Source organism: Misgurnus anguillicaudatus, chromosome 17 (genome assembly GCF_027580225.2).
Source record: "Misgurnus anguillicaudatus chromosome 17, ASM2758022v2, whole genome shotgun sequence".
Lineage (NCBI taxonomy): Eukaryota > Metazoa > Chordata > Actinopteri > Cypriniformes > Cobitidae > Misgurnus > Misgurnus anguillicaudatus.
Genome location: NC_073353.2, coordinates 2,863,441 through 2,886,667, shown reverse-complemented (window position 1 = coordinate 2,886,667; position 23,227 = coordinate 2,863,441). Strand labels below are relative to the sequence as shown.

Sequence of the window (23,227 nt, the reverse complement as noted above, 5' to 3'; positions counted from 1 at the left end):
TACATTAAGTACCAGGACTTTATGTAGAAACAGTAAATCACAAAAAATGTCTTTAGCTGGGTTTTCACAAGGTCACAAATTGATTACAATTACAAAAATCCTTATATTAGCTTAAAGGAATAGTCTACTCATTTTTAATATTAAAATATGTTATTACCTTAACTAAGAATTGTTGATACATCCCTCTATCATCTGTGTGTGTGCACGTAAGCGCTGGAGCGCGCTGCGACGCTTCGATAGCATTTAGCTTAGCCCCATTCATTCAATGGTACCATTTAGAGATAAAGTTAGAAGTGACCAAACACATCAACGTTTTTCCTATTTAAGACGAGTAGTTATACGAGCAAGTTTGGTGGTACAAAATAAAACGTAGCGCTTTTCTAAGCGGATTTAAAAGAGAATAATGGGAGAGGGAGGGTGTTACTGCGCCGAGTCGAGGTACTCCCAGAGGTGCTATTACGCCATAAAATATAGTTCCTCTTTTAAATCCGCTTAGAAAAGCGCTACGGTTTATTTTGTACCACCAAACTTGCTTGTATAACTGCTCGTCTTAAATAGGAAAAACGTTGATGTGTTTGGTCACTTCTACCCAGTGATGCCGGTGACGCGTTACTTAGTAACGTGTTGCTCTAATCTGACCACTTTTTTTAGTAACGAGTAATCTAGCGCGTTAATATTTCCAAACCAGTAATCAGATTAAAGTTACTTATCCAAGTCACTGTGCGTTACTATTTTTGAAATTTTCCTTAGTAAAATATATATTTTCGTGTATATTTCTTCTTGCGTCTCCTCGGGAAGTGAAGTCAGGTGTGCAACAACAAGTCACGTTTTCAGCACAAGGACAATTCAGGTCACGTGTAAGCGACACAAACGTAAACAACGTACAATGGAGAGAGAAGAGAGATGCTGCTACAAAAACACTACGTCAAATAAAAACAACCATTTGGAGTCGCGGCACGACACAGACAGTCAAACTAAGAGCAAGTCCCACCCGGTGGTGCAAAGCAGTGAGCAGGAGGTCATCCACTAACTGTACCCAAACAACAAAAGCTGGACTTCAGTGCAAAACCAGTAAGTGTGGAAGAGTTGAAGAACGAAAGTAACAAAGCGATTTTCTCCGGGTCTTGATAACATCTGCATCTAACTATGACAGCATATTAGCACATAACCCCTGAAAGAGTTGACAAATATCGCGTTATTTACTCACCGATTTTCACGTGTAGATCCAGAATTCCAAAAGCAGTTTTTTTTCTTATAACGCGTTGTGTTTCTCGTTTCATGTGTTACAATACTGATAAATCTACAAGGTATTTAGTATATAACATCCTGAAGACTTCTTAGTTTTTCAAATAAAAGTATTTTGTGAGTAGATCCTGTCAGGTCAAAAGTAACACTTGTTAGTTTTGTCACGCTGCTAATACTGTGTATAATATGTTAAAAAATTGATATTATTCTAATTTGATTTAATTTCATTTTCATAGTGTTCAAACTATTGAATTTTTTTAGTCTCAGCAATTTAAGTTTGTACTGTTGGTTGCTTTTGAAACATTTGATAAAACTGAAATTTAAAATAAAAAGGTAATTTAATTATTTTTTACAAAGATAAATGACAAAATAAGTTTGCAGTTACATATTAAAGAGGTCATAGTCATATATATTTAATTAAAACAAGTGTAACACAAAAATCTATCATGTTTTGTTGTGTTACTTTTGACCCTGCTGTTAAGGTCAAAAGTAACAATTCACTACTCTTGTTTAAAGTGAAATTATACAGAAGTCGTTTTACATTTGTTCAAAATTCCAGCTGGTATTGATAAAAAATATATCTCTGTCTAAAACATTAGCTTTTAAAATTAAGTTTTTCTGAAAATGGCCCCTGTTCTCCCCTATTTATGTTAAGTGATGTTAAGAAAGACATATAAATATATATATATATAGTGGGGGCAGTGGGGGTGTTGGCAGCTACTGGAATGTAACTAACAAAGTAACTTGTAATCTAACTTAGTTACTTTTAAAATCAAGTAATCTGTTAAGTAACTTAGTTACTTTTTAAAGGAGTAATCAGTAATCAGATTACTTTTTCAAAGTAACTGTGGCATCACTGCTTCTAACTTTATCTCTAAATGGTACAATTGAATGAATGGGGCTAAGCTAAATGCTATCGAAGCGTCGCAGCGCGCTCCAGCGCTTACGTGCACGCACACAGATGACAGAGGGATGTATCAACCGTTCTTAGTTAAGGTAATAACATAGTTTAATATTGAAAATGAGTAGACTATTCCTTTAAAGAGTAGGTCCACATTGGTTTGGCAACATAGACATAAAAGTAGCATCGCTAGTGTACTATACTATAGCAGCCTATACTAAGGTGCAGTGAGACCACAATTGACCAAGAAGAAAGTATTCCAGTGAGCCACATAATAAATTATACAACACATTGTAGTCTATTGTTATGGTATTGTATTTTTTGTTTTGTGTTTTAAACTTTGAGTGAATGGAAGAATTTATTCATATTCATTGTTTTTTTTCGCTTTCTTTCTTTTCCTCTTTATTATTACAAAAAAAAATCATAACTCTCAACAGAGTCCAAGTTTTGAGTGGATTTGTTGTGCTAAGCTGTAACAAATGGAATTTCCTTTGTACTCCCTTAAGAGGAATCTTGTGTGTCATTTAGTGTCTGTGTTCATGTGTGTGTGTGTGTGTGTGTGTGTGTGTGTGTGTGTGTGTGTGTGTGTGTGTGTGTGTGTGTGTGTGTGTGTGTGTGGTGTGTACAGAAGATTTGGTGATTATATAATTGTATTTCCTGTGTAAAAAACTGAGGGATCTCCTGACATCTTAAGCTTACTAAACTCGGCATTGCGTTAACAACTTGCAAATTCTAATGTCTTACCTGTTAGCACAGCAGCTTCAGTGTTTGTTGCATCTCTTTGGTCCTGATGTGGCAATAGCGGTCTTGTTGATTTTATTTCCATCCCACTGACCTCCATTCAGTGTCTCAAACTTAACGTGCATATGTACGATGTTCTTTGTGTAGGATATCCTCATCCTGAGGTGGTCTGGCTGCATAATGGAAAAGAGATTCAGGAATCAGAGGACTTCCACTTCGAGAGAAAGGGCTGTCAGTATACTCTCTTTATACAAGAAGTGTTTCCTGAGGACACCGGCACATACACCTGTGAGGTGTGGAATGAGGCTGGAGATGCTCGGAGTCAAGCATCACTCACTGTTCAAGGTATCATAACAATCTTCCTATGCTATAAATTACATTGAGTACAATTATGTGGCTTATTCAAATAATTATGTATCCGCAGAGCCTCAGGATGGAGTTCAGCCCTGGTTTATCACTAAACCTCAGTCCTGTACCACCTGCCTGGGTCAACATGCTTTGCTGTCCTGTGCCATCGCTGGTGACCCCTTCCCAGCATTCCTCTGGATGAAGAACGGTCAGGTGATATCTGGAGGGGGAGACTTTGAGATCTTACAGAAGGAAGATGTTGTGTCACTACTCGTCAGGAAAGTAAAGACACATCATGCTGGAAACTACGAGATTCATCTTAAGTATGTATTTTGTGCCCAAATCTTATTTGAAAGCATATTGAGCATGTCTGGTAACTCTGAATTTATCTTTCCAAATTCCAAATATTTTAGCTAGCAATTTGAATATATCGAAAAATCAGAAGAAGAATGTTTGAAAGCATTCAGAAGCAGAAAAAAGTTTTGTTTTAGTTTCTAATGTAATTTTAAAGTATTTGTTGTTCTCAGAAATAAAGTAGGAGAGTGCAAATCAATGGCCACCCTGGACATCAGCGAGAGCCCTGTGCTGTCTGGTGACGATTCTCAGAAATGGTTCGTTCCCCTTCTATTCTTGTTTTCTGCCCAAAAGCTATAATTACAACCCCTGCCCCCTTAACCCCTGCACTAAATCTACATAATCGCTCTATACAACCAAAACACTCTCGTTTGTCCTTCCTCACTCATATCTGTTCTGTGGTCTAAAAAGAAGCGTGGGTTAGTCTCGCAGCCCCATTCTGGGCTCATTTCCCTATAAGGTCTCTTAAGTCATCTCTGATGTAACTCTGTCATCTTGAACTAACTCTCCCCTCCATTAAGCTGCACTTCAGTGTGGGCTGTGCTTGCAGGAGCTTTAAACATCTCTACATTTTTTCTCCACTTGTCCTGTAGCAGCCAAGGGGTGGAGAGGACTGCTCCAGGCAAGGAAGGACAGAGTAACACCCTCGAACAGGCTACGTTGTGCTCTAAACCACCCTGGGACCGCAACAGTCGGGATTGGGAACCGGAGGAGGCGTGTGCCACCAGCCGTGGGCTTCTTAAAAGACGAGTCGAGACAAAAGAGCATCGGGAAGACCACATCCGAGAGAAGGAAGCCGAGCAGATCGACTTCCGAACTGTCCTCGGCCGCAGGGTCACCACGAAGAGTGTCTCTGAGGAAGACCTGAAGGATATCACTGCTGAGCAGATGGACTTCAGAGGAAACCTCCAACGGCAGATTAAGCCCAAGACCCAGTCGGAGGACGAGCGGAAGGTCAACTCTCCCCAACAGGTGGACTTCAGAGCAGTGCTGGGAAAGAAAGGTACCCCGGGACCAAAACCTGCTCCTAAATCATTCGCAAAATCTCAACCCAGCAAAAATGAAGCTGTTGACTTTAGATCAGTGTTAGGCAACAAGAAGAAACAGCCGAGCGAGGACACAAATGGAGAAAGACCGTCTTTTAAAGACAGCAAAGGAAAAGAAAATGACCTCAATTGTGTGGATGGAGGTATGAAGCAGAAAACGAAGGCAGGTGGAAGGAACGAACCAGTTTTTACGCAAAAACTGAGTGATGTGACGGTACTGGATGGGGAGCGTTTGTATCTACAGTGCCAACTTTCTTCTGAATCACCTGCCAGTGTCACATGGACACTTGATGGGAAACTCATCAAACCATCTAAATTCATCATTATTACTTATGAAGGTCAGTGTTATATTTTTTTACCATTTTATATTAGTTGTCTTGTGTACTTACATAGAATGCAATCTGTTGGTCCATCTTAAATGAGGTGGTCTGTCTCTTTTAGAAGCTGCTATCAGTAAAATCTTTTCCTCTGTTTATTTTAGCTTGCTAAAATTCTCCTGCATGCAGAAATATCAGTTCGTGATTTTTCCTAGGAAGTTTGTCTCTTGTGTGCCAATAGTGCTTTCCATAAACATTCATTAATCCGACATTCCATTCTAAAAGTCACTGTAGTTTACTTTACTGTAAACAATGGTCACATGTAGGGATGCACCGAATATTCGGCCACTGAAAGACTTTTATTACCGAAACAATACCGAAATGTTGTGATGACGCAATCTTCAGTAGGCTATCCCTGTGTCTCAATTCGTTCTATAGCTCCAAACCGTGAGTTTTGTGATCCACACCTCTAGTAAAGGTAGTACACAGTCATAGCCATAAATGCAATGGCACTAATAATTGACATAATTTCTTTCGGTGTTTCGGTTTTCGGCCTTGGTTTCCTCTTTTTCGGTTTTCGGTTTCGGCCAAGAATTTTCATTTCGGTGTATCCCTAGTCACATGAGACTTTGTTGTCATGTATAATGACAAGCATGTGATGCATGTGAGTGTTTAGATATTGATTTAGAGAACAGTCAGTGTAATGTTATTATGGACATTAGTCCAAGCACTAAATGTACATAACTTCTTTGTAGCAAGTGCTAGTGTATCCTTAAGCTGGATCAATTAAATTAAACTGCATTTAAAGTATACACGGTTACAGCATGGTTCCATTTTTACGCATATGTGAGGGTCCGTCAGTGCTTGTACAAGTGGGCGTGATGCAAATTTTGTCATCAGATTAGTAAAACCGAAACTGTAGCTTTAGGGATACCATGGGATACCCAAAGGAAACCAATGCATTTGTCCTAAGTACATATTAGGTTAAGACACATAAGTTGAAGTAGGACTGCTGATTACTATGATTTTTGATTGTCCAGAGAGTATCCAGCAAATGTTGTGCGAAATGGCACCAAAGGGACACTATTATAAGATTTACATTTTTGCTAGTAAGTCAGGATCTGTGAGGGTGAATCTTCGGTGTCCACAAATCAAATAATCACAATTTTTTAAAAAGGCCATTTTTTGATTCACAATAAATTGGCATTTATTACATTGCTTCTGATAAAAAAGTGATTTATGTAATTTTGTTTAGTTTAATATTTTAACAGATATAAGGACATCTTTTTGGAATGTTTCTCACTATAAGCCTACCTTTTTTTTGTGCTCTTGTGTGTTTTTGTGAGTAGTTGGTAAGTGCTCTCTATGCATTGATAAAGCTCTTCCTGAGGATGAAGGACAATATATTTGCAGAGCTGAGACGAATGAGGGAACCGCAGAGTGTTCTTGTATGGTCCTGGTGGACGGTGAGTAAACCTCATCACACACATCAGTACACTAAATAAGGCAAATCAGGCACTTTCTGTTTTCTACTACACCCAAAACCTTACTTCTATTAAGCACTAGCTTGATTAGTTTATCTTCTTCTGTATATTATATTTGTACAGCATGTAAAACAACAAACTGTTTGGGGGTATGAAGTATCAGATAAATCAGATGTGACAGACAGACAGATAGTTATTAATAGGGAAGTTCCCGATCAGGTTTTTTTGCCCTCGAGTTCAAGTCATTTGATTTTGAGTATCTGCCGATACCGAGTCCCGATCCGATACTTCTATAATACATAAAAAAAGAATAAAGAAGAGCGAAAAACAGATCCAGGATGTTCCTTATGTCATGCCGCATGCATTGCTGTTTCTGTGTGAAGTCAAAAGGGTCTAACTCTGTGCCAGCGCATAACTACAGATGTGTTAAAAAATAATGAGTATATACTATATATGTTCAGGGGTTAAATTGGGGTTTGTTTTGTGGGGATGCTCTGTTGGGAGGGAGGGTTTGAGGGGTAACATGTTTTATCCTGATGACAGCAAAGCCACTGGTGTGTTTTAATGACGTTTTGGACCTCTGATAGGATTTTATAAGTTTCAGTTTTAAAGCTGTGCCACATGTTGACCCAAACTTTAAAACCTGAACTTTAAATTATGCAAATCTATGAGTCTGACACCCTATATGCATTTGTTGCACATGTCATTATGCACAATTGATCAAACTTTGAAGGAAGTTATAAGAATCAACCTCCTTGACTAATTCTAGGCATAAGATAGTCTACCCAAAAAGACTCAATTAACAAGAAAAACATACGTATTCAGCAATAGCCTATGTCTTATAAATCAGTTAGTTAAACAATCACTATAGTTAGGTTGTAATTTGATTATAATCAAAATACATTATTTTATTAAACTATACAATAAGTTGTATCCAGTTATCTAGATAACATATTGTCATAAGATGAATGACATGGCTATACATACTTTAATACTTTGTTTCTAGACTTCTATTACGTTTTTTCGACGTGTGCACCATTCTTACCTCTCTCTCTATCTCTCATCTCTACAATGTGTAATGTGATCCTCCTGCGCGAATGCGCGTTCTTGAAGTTCTGAGTGAGACACGGAGCTGCGTACTGATGTAGATTAACTGATCACATAGTGACAAAAATGATTGATGCTTCGTTTAAATGAGCGGTAAAAACCCGCTTTTGTCGCGCATGCATGAGTGTGTGAAGCCTGAAAACACGTCATTATTTGCGTCACTTCACACGCACCAGCGCAGCGCGTACACTAGCGCGGAGCAGAACGAGACCTTCAGTATATGTGCAGTCCTGGCCCAATTTAAACCCTGCATATGTATCCGAGTCCTGATCGGAAGGTAACGTCCGATTCCGATCGAGTCTGAAACCACGTGATCGGGGCCGATTTCCGATTACTTGATCGGATCGGGACATCCCTAGTTATTAATATAATAAAAGTATATAATAAATGCTTTTGGCTGCAGATAAATGTCTGACAATGCACAATGACTCTGCACTGGTCTCTTCGATAATGTTATGGTTTGAGCTGACTGTTTTGGGTTGGGCAATGTCTTTCCCCAGAGTCTCTGCATAAATTCTCAAACTTCCGGTAATTACTGACCACCTCAGGCTGCATAGTTACTAACACAGTCCCTGTATCTGAATATGCCTATTTACTGTATGCAATGTGAGTATTGTGTTAGAATCTCCAGTATTCAGAGCTCCCCAGATGGTATACTGCTTCTGTTGAGAATGCATTGGGTGTACATTTTACAATCATATGAGGCCACAGGAGCTAAGGAGCAACTAAACTTCAGTACTGGGCATTTCATTTTTATGTAATTAAAAAGAATAGTTCACCCCAAAATTAACTCTTTCCCCGACAGCGTTTAAAAAAAGTTTCAAGCCAGCGCCAGCATTTTTCATGTTTTTCACAAAAGTTTAATGCCTTCCAGAAATTGTTCTTCTTTAAATATATAAACAAACAATCAGACCCTCTACTTTCAAACAAACAAACAAACAAACAAAAAACATTTCATTCACCTTTAATAGTTCTCTTTTTATCACCTCTCAAATATGGGTAGGTTTCTTCAAAAACACCAAATTTTGAGCAAAAAACTGAGATAATTCCATCTTTGTGAAGGACTTTTGATAGAGATTAGATGCAGAGCAATCTTTAAAACATACACAGAGTTCTTTCTCTCTGGCGGAAAATAGCGGTATTGCGGAAAGCCGGAAATTCTCGTCATTTGCAGGGAAGCGTGACGAGTTATCTCGTCAATGGCGGGGAAAGAGTTAAAAATTGCCCATATTTTACTCAACCTAGAAGCATTGTAATTGCAAAAAGCGCATCCATCCATCCATCAAAACCTAATCCATACAGTTATTAAATGTCTTCTAAAGCAAAGCGATGGGTTTTGTAACGTTAGGTGACAACCCAGTATCACAAAATTACGTACCTATTTATTCACATAAATTTGTGACACTGACACGGTTTTCCGCCTTTTTGCATGAACATGTTACACATTTCTGTTTACGTGTCACTGTCACGTATTTGTTACTCAACTGTTTTGTCCTATTTTTTACCATTGTTGCTTCGGTTTAGGGCTAGATTTACATAAAATGACATCCTTACCCAAACCATAGTGCCAGGCGACAATGGTTTAAAAATAATGGAAAACCGTGTCAGTGTCACGCATAAGACTCACAAATTTACATGACTATAGGTACATAATTTTGTGATACTGGGTTGTAGGTGAACATGTGTATGGCTGCATTTTATCAAGTTTGAAATATGTTTCCTTACAAAAACCCATCGTTTCATCTCGGAAGACATTTGAAAACCGATCTAATCTCATTAGCTGAGAGATTAATGAACTGGTTATGTCAGATAATGGAGACATGTAGGATTTGCACTAACCTTTAAGCTCCCATTCTTTCTGTGTTTTTGAAGCTTTGATTGTGTTTATAGTGGGCAACATGTTCATGTTTCATGTGTAAAAAAACATGGTATTTTTCCCTCCTTCAGAAATACGTATTGAGTTCTGATTGTGTAGTTTGTTTAGTGTGTTGTGAATAGCAGCTTAGCTTGTTGTTAGCTTAGCTGGTGACTGACATATTCCTGTGGGCGGAGTTTAGTCAAAAAACTGTTCTAGTGACGTCATCAAAGCAGGAAGTAGAGGGCTGTAGTCCAAACCGGCCGTTCACTGTTGGCTTTGAAAGGCAAATTCTGTTAAAGAAAATATATCACCTGTCAGTGAACTTTGAGTTTTATCATTTTACAGGTATTACATATGCTATTATAGCAACATTAAACACTAACTATGGTTTAAAAAATGGGATCAGGAAAAACATGACCTTTAAATATCACAGTGATGTTGTTGACCGGATGTCATTACTAACATCATGTGCTTGCATGAATTACGGTAACACTTTATTTTACGGTGTCTTTGTTATACATGCTACATGTAATTATTATAGTAATAACAGTTAATTATGCATAATTACCTGCAACTAACCCTAAACCAAACCCTAATCTTAACCCCAACCCTATAGTAACTACATGTTGTTAATGATTATTACTTAGTACTTAAATGTATAATTACACTGTAACAATTATGCCGTAAAATAAAGTGTGACCCACTTTATTTTACGGTGTCTTTGTTATGCATCTTACATGTAATTACTATAGTAATAACAGTAAATTATGTATAATTTCATGCAGCTAATCCTAAACCAAACCCTAACCCTATAATAAGTGCATGTTGTTATACTCATTACTTAAATGTTTAATTACACTGTAATAGTGTAAAATAAAGTGTAACCCTTCACTGTTTGAGGGGTGACCTCTTACCTCTCAGCTTATTATCTGTTATTTGAGTTCAACAATTTTATTTGCAATGTTCCACTTTTAAATCTCAGATTTTTTATGTTTGGGTCCTCAAATGGCAATAGGCTCCCAAAGGATTAACCTGTCATTAACATGTCATAGCCAAACTAAAGTAGATACAGTTCATGAAGAATATGCACTAAAAGCATACTGTAAGTTTGTTTTCATTTGAAACCAGACACTGGAAAGTTAATTGTAATGTCAAAATTAAATACTGTCATAATGAAAAAGGTTGTTACAAAGAGCTTAAATAATACATTTTTAATATCTACACAAAACATATATGAAATATCTTTAAGAAAAAACTAAATGAAACAGGGCTTGTATTAGTCTTAAAGCCAGATAAAGCCACAGGTTCGCAGATACATTCAGCTCAGACATTTTGGGAAATATTTGGCTGGTTTTATAAGTTTACAAGGGGAGGCAAAAATGCTGAATTCATGAATGTCACATGACCTGTGTCTAATTTTTGCTCTCTGTATTTCTCTTTGTATCCGCCTGTGTGTTCAGATCCCAGTGTCTCTACATCAGCTGATAAGCGGAGCAGGAAGCCCTCTACCCCGACCACAGAGAGTGAGTTTCCAAAATATGTACTTCCTTTTTTATAGCCCAATATGGAGTGGCGTGGGAGATGTGAACCTTTCCCACTGCAGTGTACACACACATGGTAACATGGGAGGTTTCAAATAACCTTTGTAAGAAAGAAAGAAAGAAAGAAAGAAAGAAAGAAAGAAAGAAAGAAAGAAAGAAAGAAAGAAAGAAAGAAAGAAAGAAAGAAAGAAAGAAAGAAAGAAAGAAAGAAAGAAAGAAAGAAAGACTTTTGAGATATAATTAAGCTTTTCTTAACTGCAAAGTTGTTGGAGTTGTCGGAGGAAATGTTGCTGAAACATTTGTTGATGTAAAACTACATCATATTAATAAAACATCAACTGTTTATAGTTTATAATTAATAAAAAAAAATGTTGGTTTGGTAAAATCATTGTTAGGTCATATATGGACAAACCCAACTGCTGGGTTCAATTAACCTAGATTTGTCTAGTTTATTTTTAACCAGGGGTAAGAAGAGTACTGAAAAAAATCATAAGTACAAGTACACTGTAAAAAATTAGCTGTAATTATGCAGCTGGTTGGCAGTAGCTTACTGTAGAAGATAAAGAGTGACAATGTTTCATGTTCATTTAACTTTGAACAAACTGTTGCCAGTAAATAACATAAATTTAAAAGCTACAGTAAGTTACTGGCAGCTAGTTTCCAGTAATACCCAGTAATACTGTAATTTCTACAGAATTTTTTTTTTCAGTGTACTATTACTTCCCAAAAAAATGTAGTGTGAGAGTAAAAATAGCTGTACTCAAAGTAGGAGTAAAAAGTAGCTCTTGTAAAAGTACTCATGAGTAGTATGAATGTTATATGAATGTAAATGTTATAACAACTGTAAGACTTTGTATATCTTACAACAACTGTAAAAAGTGTTTTTGAACCTTACTATATTAAAGAATACTATAGTATTTGCGATAGTTTATCAACTATTATTATTAATATTACAGAAAAGAGTACTACTATTACGGGTGACTACCATTTTAAATTACACTGAGAGAACATGTTAACGTTACATTTTCCTCACATAATGTACTGACAGAGATAATGAACTAAAGCACTTGTAGGTTCATAAACATCAGGCCAATAATGTAATCGCTAGCTAATGAGGTACTTTATACATGCATAAATACATACATACAAATATCCTAGAAATCTAAAATTCACCTTAATATGTTTATTCAAATGTAATGTCGAAATTAACGTTGATATTTCGAAGGGTTTATGTAAACAAAGCTAAACAGACTTAATCACATACTGTAATTGCCCTTCTTCATCTTCTACGCGAAAACTTCTTTCAGGTGGGGGCGTGCGGTGTCCTGAATTTGTTCTCGAAGCAAAACCTTTCCCCTCATTATCCTCCATTATTAAAATACAGATTAGGTGTCGAAAACAGAGGGACTGATCAGGGTATGACATCAAAGTACCGCGGCACAGTCTGCTCTCGTGACATCTTAATGTCATGTCTGATTGATTTGCGCAGTGCTGTGGAATGTTGCACACACCTTTTGCCCTGCGTAATTTGATGTGACTGAATATTATTCTATTATTATTATATATATCGTCGCTGTCCGATGAAAACCACGTATGTCCATTTAGCCGATTTTGAGATTTTTCGACGGATTGAATGTCCAGGTTAATTTCCGTATACAATATGCTTCACATAACTAAATAGCCAATGAAAAGTTGTAAAATCATGTCATCTGATTTTCACGTATATCCATTTGGTGTCAAAGCTGTCACTCACGCCGCGTATCTCCCGCCTGTGAAGCGTCTCGCCGGTCTTGTAAAGTTTCATCGAAGCTCAGCACTGGATATAGCCGAATAAACATAGCCTGTGAGACAATATCTTTCCTTCATCGAGGTAACATTCCCCCTGACGCCAGACGTACGTCTAGGAGTGACTAAATTACGGTAAAACCGTGCAAACAAAGTATCTGTCTAGCATGGGTGTTATTTACACTGGGGCCGCTTTTTGAAAGCATTTGGTTAAAATGTTCTGAAAAATCAAGCAATGCTTAAGACTGGTTTTGTGGTCCAGGGTCACATATGTTGCGTTGTATGCTTATGGTGTGTTTTCTTGTACATATGTAATGAAATTCATTGTAATCATTTATTAAACGCGCTGCTGTTTTCTACGGTATGGTGCTTTTGCATTGTTGGTGAGGGACTGTTACATGTGTGCAGTCGACATTGTTGAGGGTTTTATGCTGAGTATTTTCTTGTTGTTGACTAGCCTACGCTATGCCCATTTTTGATGTGCTGTTATTTAATATTTTTCCCGTCCTGCAATAATGTTTTTATCTGATCTTTTGTCCCCACCACTTTTCAACACAAACTGACGCCCCTGCTGTCTAGCATTACCATGTCAGTGTATTGATTCATTGTCCCTTCATAGCTTGCAAGAGACATTTAATACACTTATAATTAATATTAAATAAACTAAGTGTATTTAACTAAGACGTAGGCTATTTAATAAACTGAGCGTATTCATCTGTCAATATAAAACGCGACTTGGACATTCTAATTAATGATCGGAAGAACGTGTATCGACCACAGTTACTGTAAAATATGCACGTATGTCCATTTCAACTCAATTTTGGTCAAATGTGGATGATATCATTACACTGGCAAGAATATGGTTGCATGTAAAGATGCCGTATCAAGTATGACAACGCTACATTCAACTGCTTTTGATATACTGTGTTTTTTTCACTTCCTGAAAAGTAACTGTTTTGGACATACGTGAGTTTTATCGGGCAGCGACGATATATAATACTATTATATGATATATTATATGTGATGCCAGAGAAATGTAAAGGGGGTCGCACACCAGACGCGCAGCTCAGCGCCACGCAGCGTCATTCTAAAAACCACAAACACATTGCCTTTTATGAGTATACGCACACTGGCGGAAACAAGGCAGTGCCTGTCCATGGCGCCCAGCTACGACTCAGGAAGTTGCTCAAATCCCTGTTGCGCCACAGAGCGCGAATTACATAGTATAACATTAAATAACATCATATTTGTCCCAAATAATAAACAATTAACAAAGAATATTATTTTGCATTTTGAAATAGATGCTATCTGACTAAGCTCGCGCTATTTAATGTGCACTTCCGGTGTACGATACCTCCGAGTTGTCCTAGACGCTACGCGTCCGGTGTGTGACCACCTTAACACATTTAGAAAGGACAAGTTGAGAAAAAATTAACGCAGTAAAAGGACCTTTACAGCATTTAAATTGCACTCCAGTAAAAGTATATATTTAAAAAACTTAACACAGTTAAATTCCTGGGAAAATGTAGTTTGTTACAGTAATGAGAGTATTTGTAATTCATTACTTCACACTTATGTTTTTAATCCCAATGGTAGTTAAAACCCAAAATATTTTCCATATTTGACCCCACCAAGGGTTTTTCAATCTTTCACGAGAATCTGTAATCATTCAGTGTTTAATTAATCATTTTGCACTGGATGTTCTCTCACCCAGCTTAAAAAAACTGCATTTTATCAAAATACAATTTAACAGGACTAATGACAGTTTTAGTCCTCCATATTTTCTGCATGCATAGTGCAGAAGCTGTAATTTAGTATAATACTTATCTACCGGATAAAACAGTGTATATGAAGAAGGGGAATTAAAGTAATATAAAAATAAGGTTTAAATGAAAGTTTTAGAGAAATAAAGAAAGACACCATAACACAATCATAGCGAGATCGGGACACTTACTGCATGACTGCCATCAAAACTCACACAAACTTCCATGTATGGGCTCATTCTCTCTCTCTCTCTCTCTCTCTCTCTCTCTCTCTCTCTCTCTCTCTCTCTCTCTCTCTCTCTCTCTCTCTCTCTCTCTCTCCCTCCTTATTTTTCTTAACCATGAGAAGTATTGAGTTTCCTAATATTTCCTACATTCCTAACATTCTTCAGTGTTTTTAAAAAGCTATTGTTTACTTGTAGTTTTATCTCTTATATTAGCAAAGCATTATGGTGTCCACCAACTGTCGTGTGTTCTTAACTATTAGGCAAAATATCCTGAATACTTCTCAGAGAAATAAAATACTTGTATTTGACTTGATAACAAACGGAAGATATAACAGACTAATAAAACCCAAAGGCGTATAGGGCATTTATGTTCTTATTTCAGATGGCCACCTCAGCCCGGTAACATTTTAAGATGCCAACTGTGCACTCCAAATGCTTTGGTTAGCCAGCAAAACCAAAATTATGAAACCTGAAATTTTTACTAGGGAGAAATCACAGTGTGTGGTGGTGGGGGGATTGTATATGTGGTGTACGGGGACATAAATAGTGTATAATGACATGTTTATTATGCTATAAAGATGGTTTACAGGAAGTGTCCCTGTAAACTGAACGTCTTAAAAAAAACATACAAAATGGTACTTTTTCAAAGATTAAATACGGCCAACAGGTTTTTGTGAAATTGGGGTTAGGGACTGGGGTAGGGGAATATAATATACAGTTTGTACAGTATAAAATGCATTGCATCTATGGAAATGTCCCCATAAACCACATATGCCAACATGTGCGTGCGTGTGTTTGTGTGTTTATGTGTGTATTTACTTACTGGGATGGAGAAGTCACATTTCGAGTATGCAAGCTTGTCACTTTCAACAAAGTTAGTAAGACCTGACTCTCAGTACTCTGCTTCATTTCCCTAAACGCTGAAGTGAATGACTAACCACTACTCCAGGTGTGTGTGGGTTACCATACTTGATAATCACGTGACTTTCTTTCACTTACTGTTCATGAATCTCAAAGTTCACACAGTTTCAGCTACTTTGCTGCTTGTGAAAATGTTATTTTTGCTGTAATTATTAAATCTTTGTATCACATTGTGTCGAACAACCTGTGACAGTTATGAACCTGTTGCCTGTTTAAAATCATTTTGGTTAAGTTGTCTATGTGGAAATCAAAAAAAGCTCACTAGCTTCTAGAACGTTGGCATGTAATGTCACAAGCCAGGAATGAATAGTCTAATGCAGGGTTCCCCAAATCTTACCCTGGAGGGCCGGAGCACTGCAGAGTTTAGCTCCAACCCTGATCAAACACACCAGAGCAAGCTAATCAAGGTCTTCATGATCACTAGACAATCACAGGTGGGTAAGTTTGATGAGGGTTGGAGCTAAACCCTGTAGTGCTCCGGCCCTCCAGGGTAAGATTTGGGGAACCCTGTCTAATGTCACAGGGTTGGTTATGTGAAGATTAGCAATGTTTGCTGGGTCGTGAATTTTATTTATTATTGAAGAAACTATTTTCAAAATCGACAGCTGTACCCACTAAACTAAGCAAGTTTACCAGGCAACCTTAGAGTTTACCATTTATGTACCTTTTTTTTTTTACGTTATTCTTAAGAAAGATATTTTCTCGTCCTACAGTACATACACCTGTGTTAATGCTTATGCATCTGTTCCTCCTTTACATTTATACCATTGCAACGCAACTATCATTCAATTTTTCAGCAAGCAGATAGTGTGTGGGAATTGCTTTTTGTGTAATGTCCCATTGCAGTTATGAAAATTGTTTTTTTTTAAGATTATATTACTATAATCTTCAGTAGTGTTGTCTTGTGCAGATGATGAAAAATACTAACCGTCAAATTACCTCTAATGAATGAACTGAACGTTTAAATGTGTTATGTCATGTCCGATCTGTCCTAATAGCTTATGCACACTCATCCTGTACTGTTTGTGCTAGACATGAATGATACATTCAATTCAATTTTATTTATATAGCGCTTTTCACAATTGTTTAATTGCTCCAAAGCAGCTTTACATTAATAAAAAACAAGAGAAAGCACAGAAAAATCAGGAACAACTAAAGTAGCAAAGTACAGTGGCTAAGATTAAACCGTATTAATCTTAGTATTAATGTCCCCCCAACCTAAAAAATGCACTTTTAAATTGGTTTCTATCAGAAAATGAGTCACCAGTGTGTGTGTGCGCAGAAACATCCTGTTAATATACAAATCCATCTCTTCTTCTTTCTGTAATTTCCTTTATAAAACGATTAGTCCCAATCCTTGATTCTGATTGGTCAATAGCTGTGCTTTATTCACAATAAAACACGGCTATGACTGCTTCACCCAAAGGTCCTATTTATCACTCCTTCCTTAGCAACACCCTTAGCAACCACACGTATCGGTTTGTTGTCTTTATTTGAGCTTTCATGCATATTACACATTGGAATGTTGTTGTTCCCAGTCAGGGACTATTTTTATCTAGCGAAAGGAATGCATTTTTTACTTTAATATTGTGTGGTAACCATTTTATAATAAAAGAGGCCGTTGGGGATCCCCATCAATGTGATGTCACATTGATTATGCCCCACCCATGACCGCTCACAGACGGGAGGGGAACAGAAGTTTTCTTTGCAATTAAAGAGACACACATAAAAACAGCGTGTTCTTCATTGCAGACAAAAATGGCCGTGTTCAACATTGTGTAATGAAAGATCTGTTGTGTATTTTAAGCTGAAACTTTACAGACACATTCTGGGAATACCAGAGACTATTTTTATATAGCTAAAAACACCTAGGTTAGTGGCCTTTTAATGTAACGTATAGAAGAGAGTTTTAAGTTAAGCCAATGTCAGCTGACTCCTTAGGGGTTGAAAAAACTCCTAGGAGAAAAAACTCTTGAGAGAGAGCCAAACTTTGCGGATCCTATGAAAATATACTATATATTAAATACTATATTGTAAAATTTTATGGGAATTAAAAATGTTTTTAAAAATTTAATTTAAAGTTAACGGAAGCGGTTGGTTGTTACTGGGCAGACTTAAAAGATCTAGTAGTAAAAAATACTGGTTGCCAGTAACTTACTTTAGCAGATAAAGACTGAAAATGTTTCATGTTCATTTAACTTTGAACAAACTGTTGCCAGTAAATAACATAAATCTAAAATCTAGAGTAAGTTACTGGCAGCTAGTTGCCAGCAGTGTTGGTCAAGTTACTTGGAAATAGTAATTAGTTACTGATTACTGATTACTTCTCCAAGAAAGTAATCCAGTTACTTTACTGATTACTTATTTTCAAAAGTAATTAGTTACTTTACTAGTAATTTTACTAAGTTACTTTTCAAAAACATGATGCACGACCTGAATATGCTATGAAGCAGACCTTTCAGCCTAATTCTATTCTTTCTGCATATTCCATCATCTAAAATTGAATCAAATGAAACATTCTCTGTTCTAATCTCACGCACATTAATTTGTGGACGTGATGACGTCATTTTTTTTATGCTGCTAACAATATCTATATAGCCAACTGTCTACAAACATTAATAATATTAACATTACTATACATCGTTTAAAAGGTCTACGGGTTTAGCATCAGTGTATAGTCTCTGTTTTGAGATACAGATGCTCTAGCATCATAAATGTAGTATTTTGTGACAGAAGTCCAGATGACAACATGCAGAATATAAACGGGACTCCTTACCTTGGTGTTAATATAACATATGAAAACAGTCTAATAGATTTCATCAAATGACCATTTTTGTCCACAAATGTGTATAATCCATGAAATGTAGATATATAGTCTGTTGTTTACATCAGATTTTGTGTGAACGTGTATGAGATGGGTCATGTCAGCTGGGGTTCACGTTTTTTTTCAGTAATTTTCACATTCCTGTGCCGGCTTGCTAGGTGATTGATCAGATTTCAGGTGGAACTTTTCGCTGTAGATAAAGGTTTTATTCCCATGCAGAGTCTGCAGCAGACGCTGATGTTTTTGTCACCTTTAACTGGGTTAAACTCAAAGTAATCTCGGTACTTCCAAGCATTAAATGCTGCATAGTCTTGTTCTCTTCCGCGCTCCATGTTGTCTCTTCATGTTCAACACTACACTGACTGATGGCGCGGCGCTCATAACGTCATTGTCACTCGACTCGCATCACAACACGAGACAGTCTCACGAAACAAAATCAAGGTTAAATAATGCAGTAATGCAGCCTGCTTAAGGGGAAGTAACAGTAATCTAATTACTGATTGTAATCCCTTAATTTACTCGTTACTTGAAAAAAGTAATCGGATTACAGTAACACGTTACTTTTAACGCGTTACTGCCCATCACTGGTTGCCAGTAATACCCAGTAATACTGTAATTTCTACAGATTTTTTTACAGTGTATATATTAAATACTATATATTAAGTACTATACTATAACTTGATGCCCAGCCAATGTCTGTAAATGTTAAAGGAATGCCAGTAGATCAGTGGTGTGATGAGCTTCATGGCAGCAGGAACTGGGTCTGTTAGTCTCAGTGCCCTCCGGTTTAGGAATGAGACAGGGAAAGAGAAACAAAATCCTATAAGCGTAGAGGCCGTTCACATGTAATGCAAGTGTGTAGATGTTTAAATGTTAAAATCAAGTTCATTTCATTTGCATTTGACTTCTCAAACCTGTGTAAACTTTACCGAGTGTCCAAAAAAGTATTTTTATAGATTATTGCTCTCTGTGCACCGCCATGAAGATGTTTAATCTGTATTTCGTAAAGCTCTAGTGAGTCTTTTTTAATTTGTCATAGCATTCGGAAATCATGATGTAATGGACAAACCTGTGCAGTGCATCCGTGTTTTACTGATGGATAAAGTATCTTTAATCTACGTTTTATATTTGTCTTTTTTATTTGTCTTTTTTCTTTGCCTGTTCGTCTTCAATGGTTGACAGTGTGAAGTGGATTTATATTGGCTACTTTGTTTTAAAAGCAATGGAGGGCAGAGATTTTCTAAAAAGAACTCAGCATTTCAAACATACAGTATGTCTTTGATGTAGTAGCCCTGGACTATGTAGACTAAACACTGTGAAATATAAATACGTGATGCTAAAGCCCTGTGTGTGTGTGTGTGCGTGTGTGCGTGTGTGTGTGTGAGTGTTTCAGTAGGGATTTAAAAGCTTTGGTTGGACTTTTGTTGGGCTGTCTCAGTTTTTTGTATACATTTTTTTTAGAAACTACCAACATCATAAAACTAGTTTTTACTTAACAACATTTTAGGAATTAGCTAATTTGTATGAATTTAAACAAAGTAAATCACACACAAAAAAATAAACCCCACCACTAATCCTGCCCCTAACTCCAGCATCACAGGGGCGAAAGCAAGTCATACACATTAATACATATAGTACATGTTATTACATTGTTCTCAAATTTAAAGGTTCTGTATGTAGTTACACTCTTGACACCTATGCTTAACCCTAAACCCCAATCTAATCCTGTAACCTTCCTGAACAACAAGCATGTACACAATAATTTATTGAATGTTTGTTTGATTTTCTTATGTAAGTACACATTAGTTAAAGGATTACTCCACTTTCATGAAAAAAATTTGATAATTTACTCACCCCCATGTCATTCAAGATGTCTTTTTTTTTGTTTAGTCAAAAATAAATTAATTTCTTTTTTGGAGGAAAACATTCCAGGATTTTTCTCCATATAGTGGACTTCATTGGACCTCAACAGTTTACAGTTTCAATGCAATTGCAATTCAATTCAAATGGCTCTAAACAATCCCAATCGAGGCATCAGAGTCTAGCAAAATGATCGTCTTTTTCAACAACAAAAAACTTACTTTTAAACCTCAACTTCTTGTCTTGCACTAGCCATGTGATGCGCCAGCGCAACCTTACGTATTATGTAATCACGTGGAAAGGTCACGCGTTACATATGTGAAATGCACATTTGCGGACCATTTTAAACAATAAACTGACCAACATGATCTCACAAAGACATTAATTAGTATCATTCCACATACAACAACATCTAAACACCCCTCTTTCTTTACACTTTTAGTAGTTTTGCATATGTGACCTTTCAACTGATTAGGTAATACATAAGGTCACACTTGGCGGATCACAAGGCTAGTGCAGGACGAGAAGTTGTGGTTTAAATCTAAATTTTTGATAGATAAAACGCTTATGCCTTGCTTGGGATCGTTTAGAGCCGGTTTTTCTTATGAAAGTGGAATATTCCTTTAAATACGCATACTGTAAAGTGAGACCAATTTTACATTTGTAGAAAATGTGAATGCTGTGCAGTTAGGGTGTTTAGAGTGTTTTTTTATTGAGCTGGCTCTTACGCTGCTGCCAGGATGTATAAGGTGGTCTCTAGGGTTTTCCGAGTCAAAAAAGCCCTGCAGTTCCAATCTATTTCTTCTTGCTTGAGTCTCCTCTTCAAATATTTAGAAATTTTGTCCACAGCAGTCACGCAAAACAAACCAGCTCCATGTCTGCCATTACAGCAGTGTGTCTCAGACGTAAAGCTTCGTTTGAAAACGGCAGGTGTTAGGAATCCAGAGAATTTTAAATTTGAGGGAGCGTGAGCGATTTCACCGGAGCATAATGAAATTGTAGGTGAGCGGGGAGCGGAATTGAGTGAAGTGGTTTGGTCCAACTTTGAGCGGTAAAGCGGAGTTATCGAACACCAACATGAGCGGGGAGTAGTATTTCTCACCGCTCAGCCCCGCTCACAAGCTCTGGCACATAATATAATAGGCTATCTAGTGTAACAAATATTAAGACTTACGAATAGCGGTATTACAGAAATAAAATTAAACTGTTCTAGTTGAAATAATAGTGTATTTGAAGATAAGGAAGAGTCCTCAGGACGTGGTACTGCATCCTTGCCTAGACGCAAACTGACTTCATGAGCAAAGTCAAAATCCACTTACCTCTCTTTCCCGAGCAAATTTGTAGTTGATGCAGCAGTGCAACGGCAGTGACGCAACGCAGACTGATCCACAATTCAGTTTGACAACCCATGACGTAAACCATTTAAAGTAAATGAGAAGCGTTAACGTTTACGCCCCGTGTGAATGTACAGCATTGTGGGGAAAATGTATTTACACTGTTTTACCACAAAAACACCTGCAACCCATGGACTCCTCTCTCAACTCTCTCTCTCTCTGTTCTTACAATGTGTAGTGGCAGAGCACACTAACATTTAACCCGAGTGTGATTACCACAATGTTAACATCTCAAAAAATGTTGTTTAGTATGCAGATGATAAGGGCATGATCTCATATTGAATGTTTCAGTATTTTAACAAATTTTAATAACAGAAAGTTCACCATATCAGTCAAAATCTGATCAATAATCACTGTGTTTTACCACTACACCATCACATCCAATATACATTTTGTGATAAATGCATTTGATTCAACAGATGAAACCCAGCAGAAAGTCACCTTGAGCCTCAAATAGACAGTTTTTGTAATGGAAAAAGAATGTTTTCATTTCCAGAGAGAGAGAGAGAGAGAGAGAGAGAGAGAGAGAGAGAGAGAGAGAGAGAGAGAGAGAGAGAGAGAGAGAGAGAGAATATAAGAAAGGAAAAGTCATCTCTTATAGTGAAGGATGAGATCAGAATGTCATATAACTGCCTAAAAAACAAAAGAAGTTTATTTTTTCTATCAGAATTGTTTTATATCCATCACTGCTGTTTATTGGCTTTGTCTTCACATCGTTTCATGACAGCAATCAGAAGTCAAATAAATAGTGCCAGGAGTTATTTCCTGGATTCTGAGAGGGATATTTTTAGTATGACCAAAAAAGGCAAAGAGCAAAGAACCTTTAGCAGCTGATCTCTTTTAGAACATCCAGAGAAAAACATCTCTCCTTTCCTCTTATGAGTCGACATTCTCTCAAATACTTTTCATTCTTCACTACGCGTTGAGCTGGTGGTTCATGTTTTATGACTTTACAACCTAAATGTATTTAATGAGAGTAGAGGATGAACTAAACTCTTAAAAAAAAATGTCTAAAGTATAGCTGAATAATGTACAGTTAATTAATACATCTCACAAAATAAACCCAGATAGAGTGATAAGTACTGAATTGTGAACCAGAGAGATGTTGTATCACCCACGTGGTTTATTTCTATATGTGACCTTGTCTGTAAAATCCAGACTGAAGTCTCATAATTTGATGATGAGTTTAGGAACATCATAGTGTGATTTTAAAGGTGCCAAAGAATGCATTTTAATAATCTGTTAAATTGTTCTCTGATATCTACATAGAAGGTTTGTGACTTTATTAAGTGCAAAAATGATCCGGAGATGGTTTTACGTGTCCATTTACAACCCTAGGATTTTTCTCTACAATGAAATGGTTTGTTATTACCTTATTTAAAGGGGAATGAATAATAATGTTGAGCTCTGCTCTGATTGGCTGTTTCACAGCAAGGCTCACGAGGTTCATGTCAGTAGCTCACATTAACAGACCTAATGGGGTGGTTTCCTGGACAGGGATTAGCTTAAGC

The 23,227-nt window shown here is 37.0% G+C and overlaps 1 protein-coding gene across 3 annotated transcripts in view; it reads left to right on the top strand.

Moving 5' to 3' along the window:
- Positions 1-23,227, top strand: part of mylka (myosin, light chain kinase a) — a 113,584-nt gene that overhangs the window by 65,229 nt on the left and 25,128 nt on the right. For 2 of the 3 annotated variants that reach the window (XM_055214864.2, XM_055214866.2), the window contains 6 exons: positions 3,035-3,232; positions 3,312-3,558; positions 3,763-3,846; positions 4,183-4,973; positions 6,302-6,418; positions 10,862-10,924. In XM_055214864.2, the coding sequence (XP_055070839.2) occupies positions 3,035-3,232; positions 3,312-3,558; positions 3,763-3,846; positions 4,183-4,973; positions 6,302-6,418; positions 10,862-10,924 (1,500 nt within the window). The remainder of the gene's footprint in view (positions 1-3,034; positions 3,233-3,311; positions 3,559-3,762; positions 3,847-4,182; positions 4,974-6,301; positions 6,419-10,861; positions 10,925-23,227) is intronic. The other variant, XM_055214865.2, reaches the window with a different exon arrangement.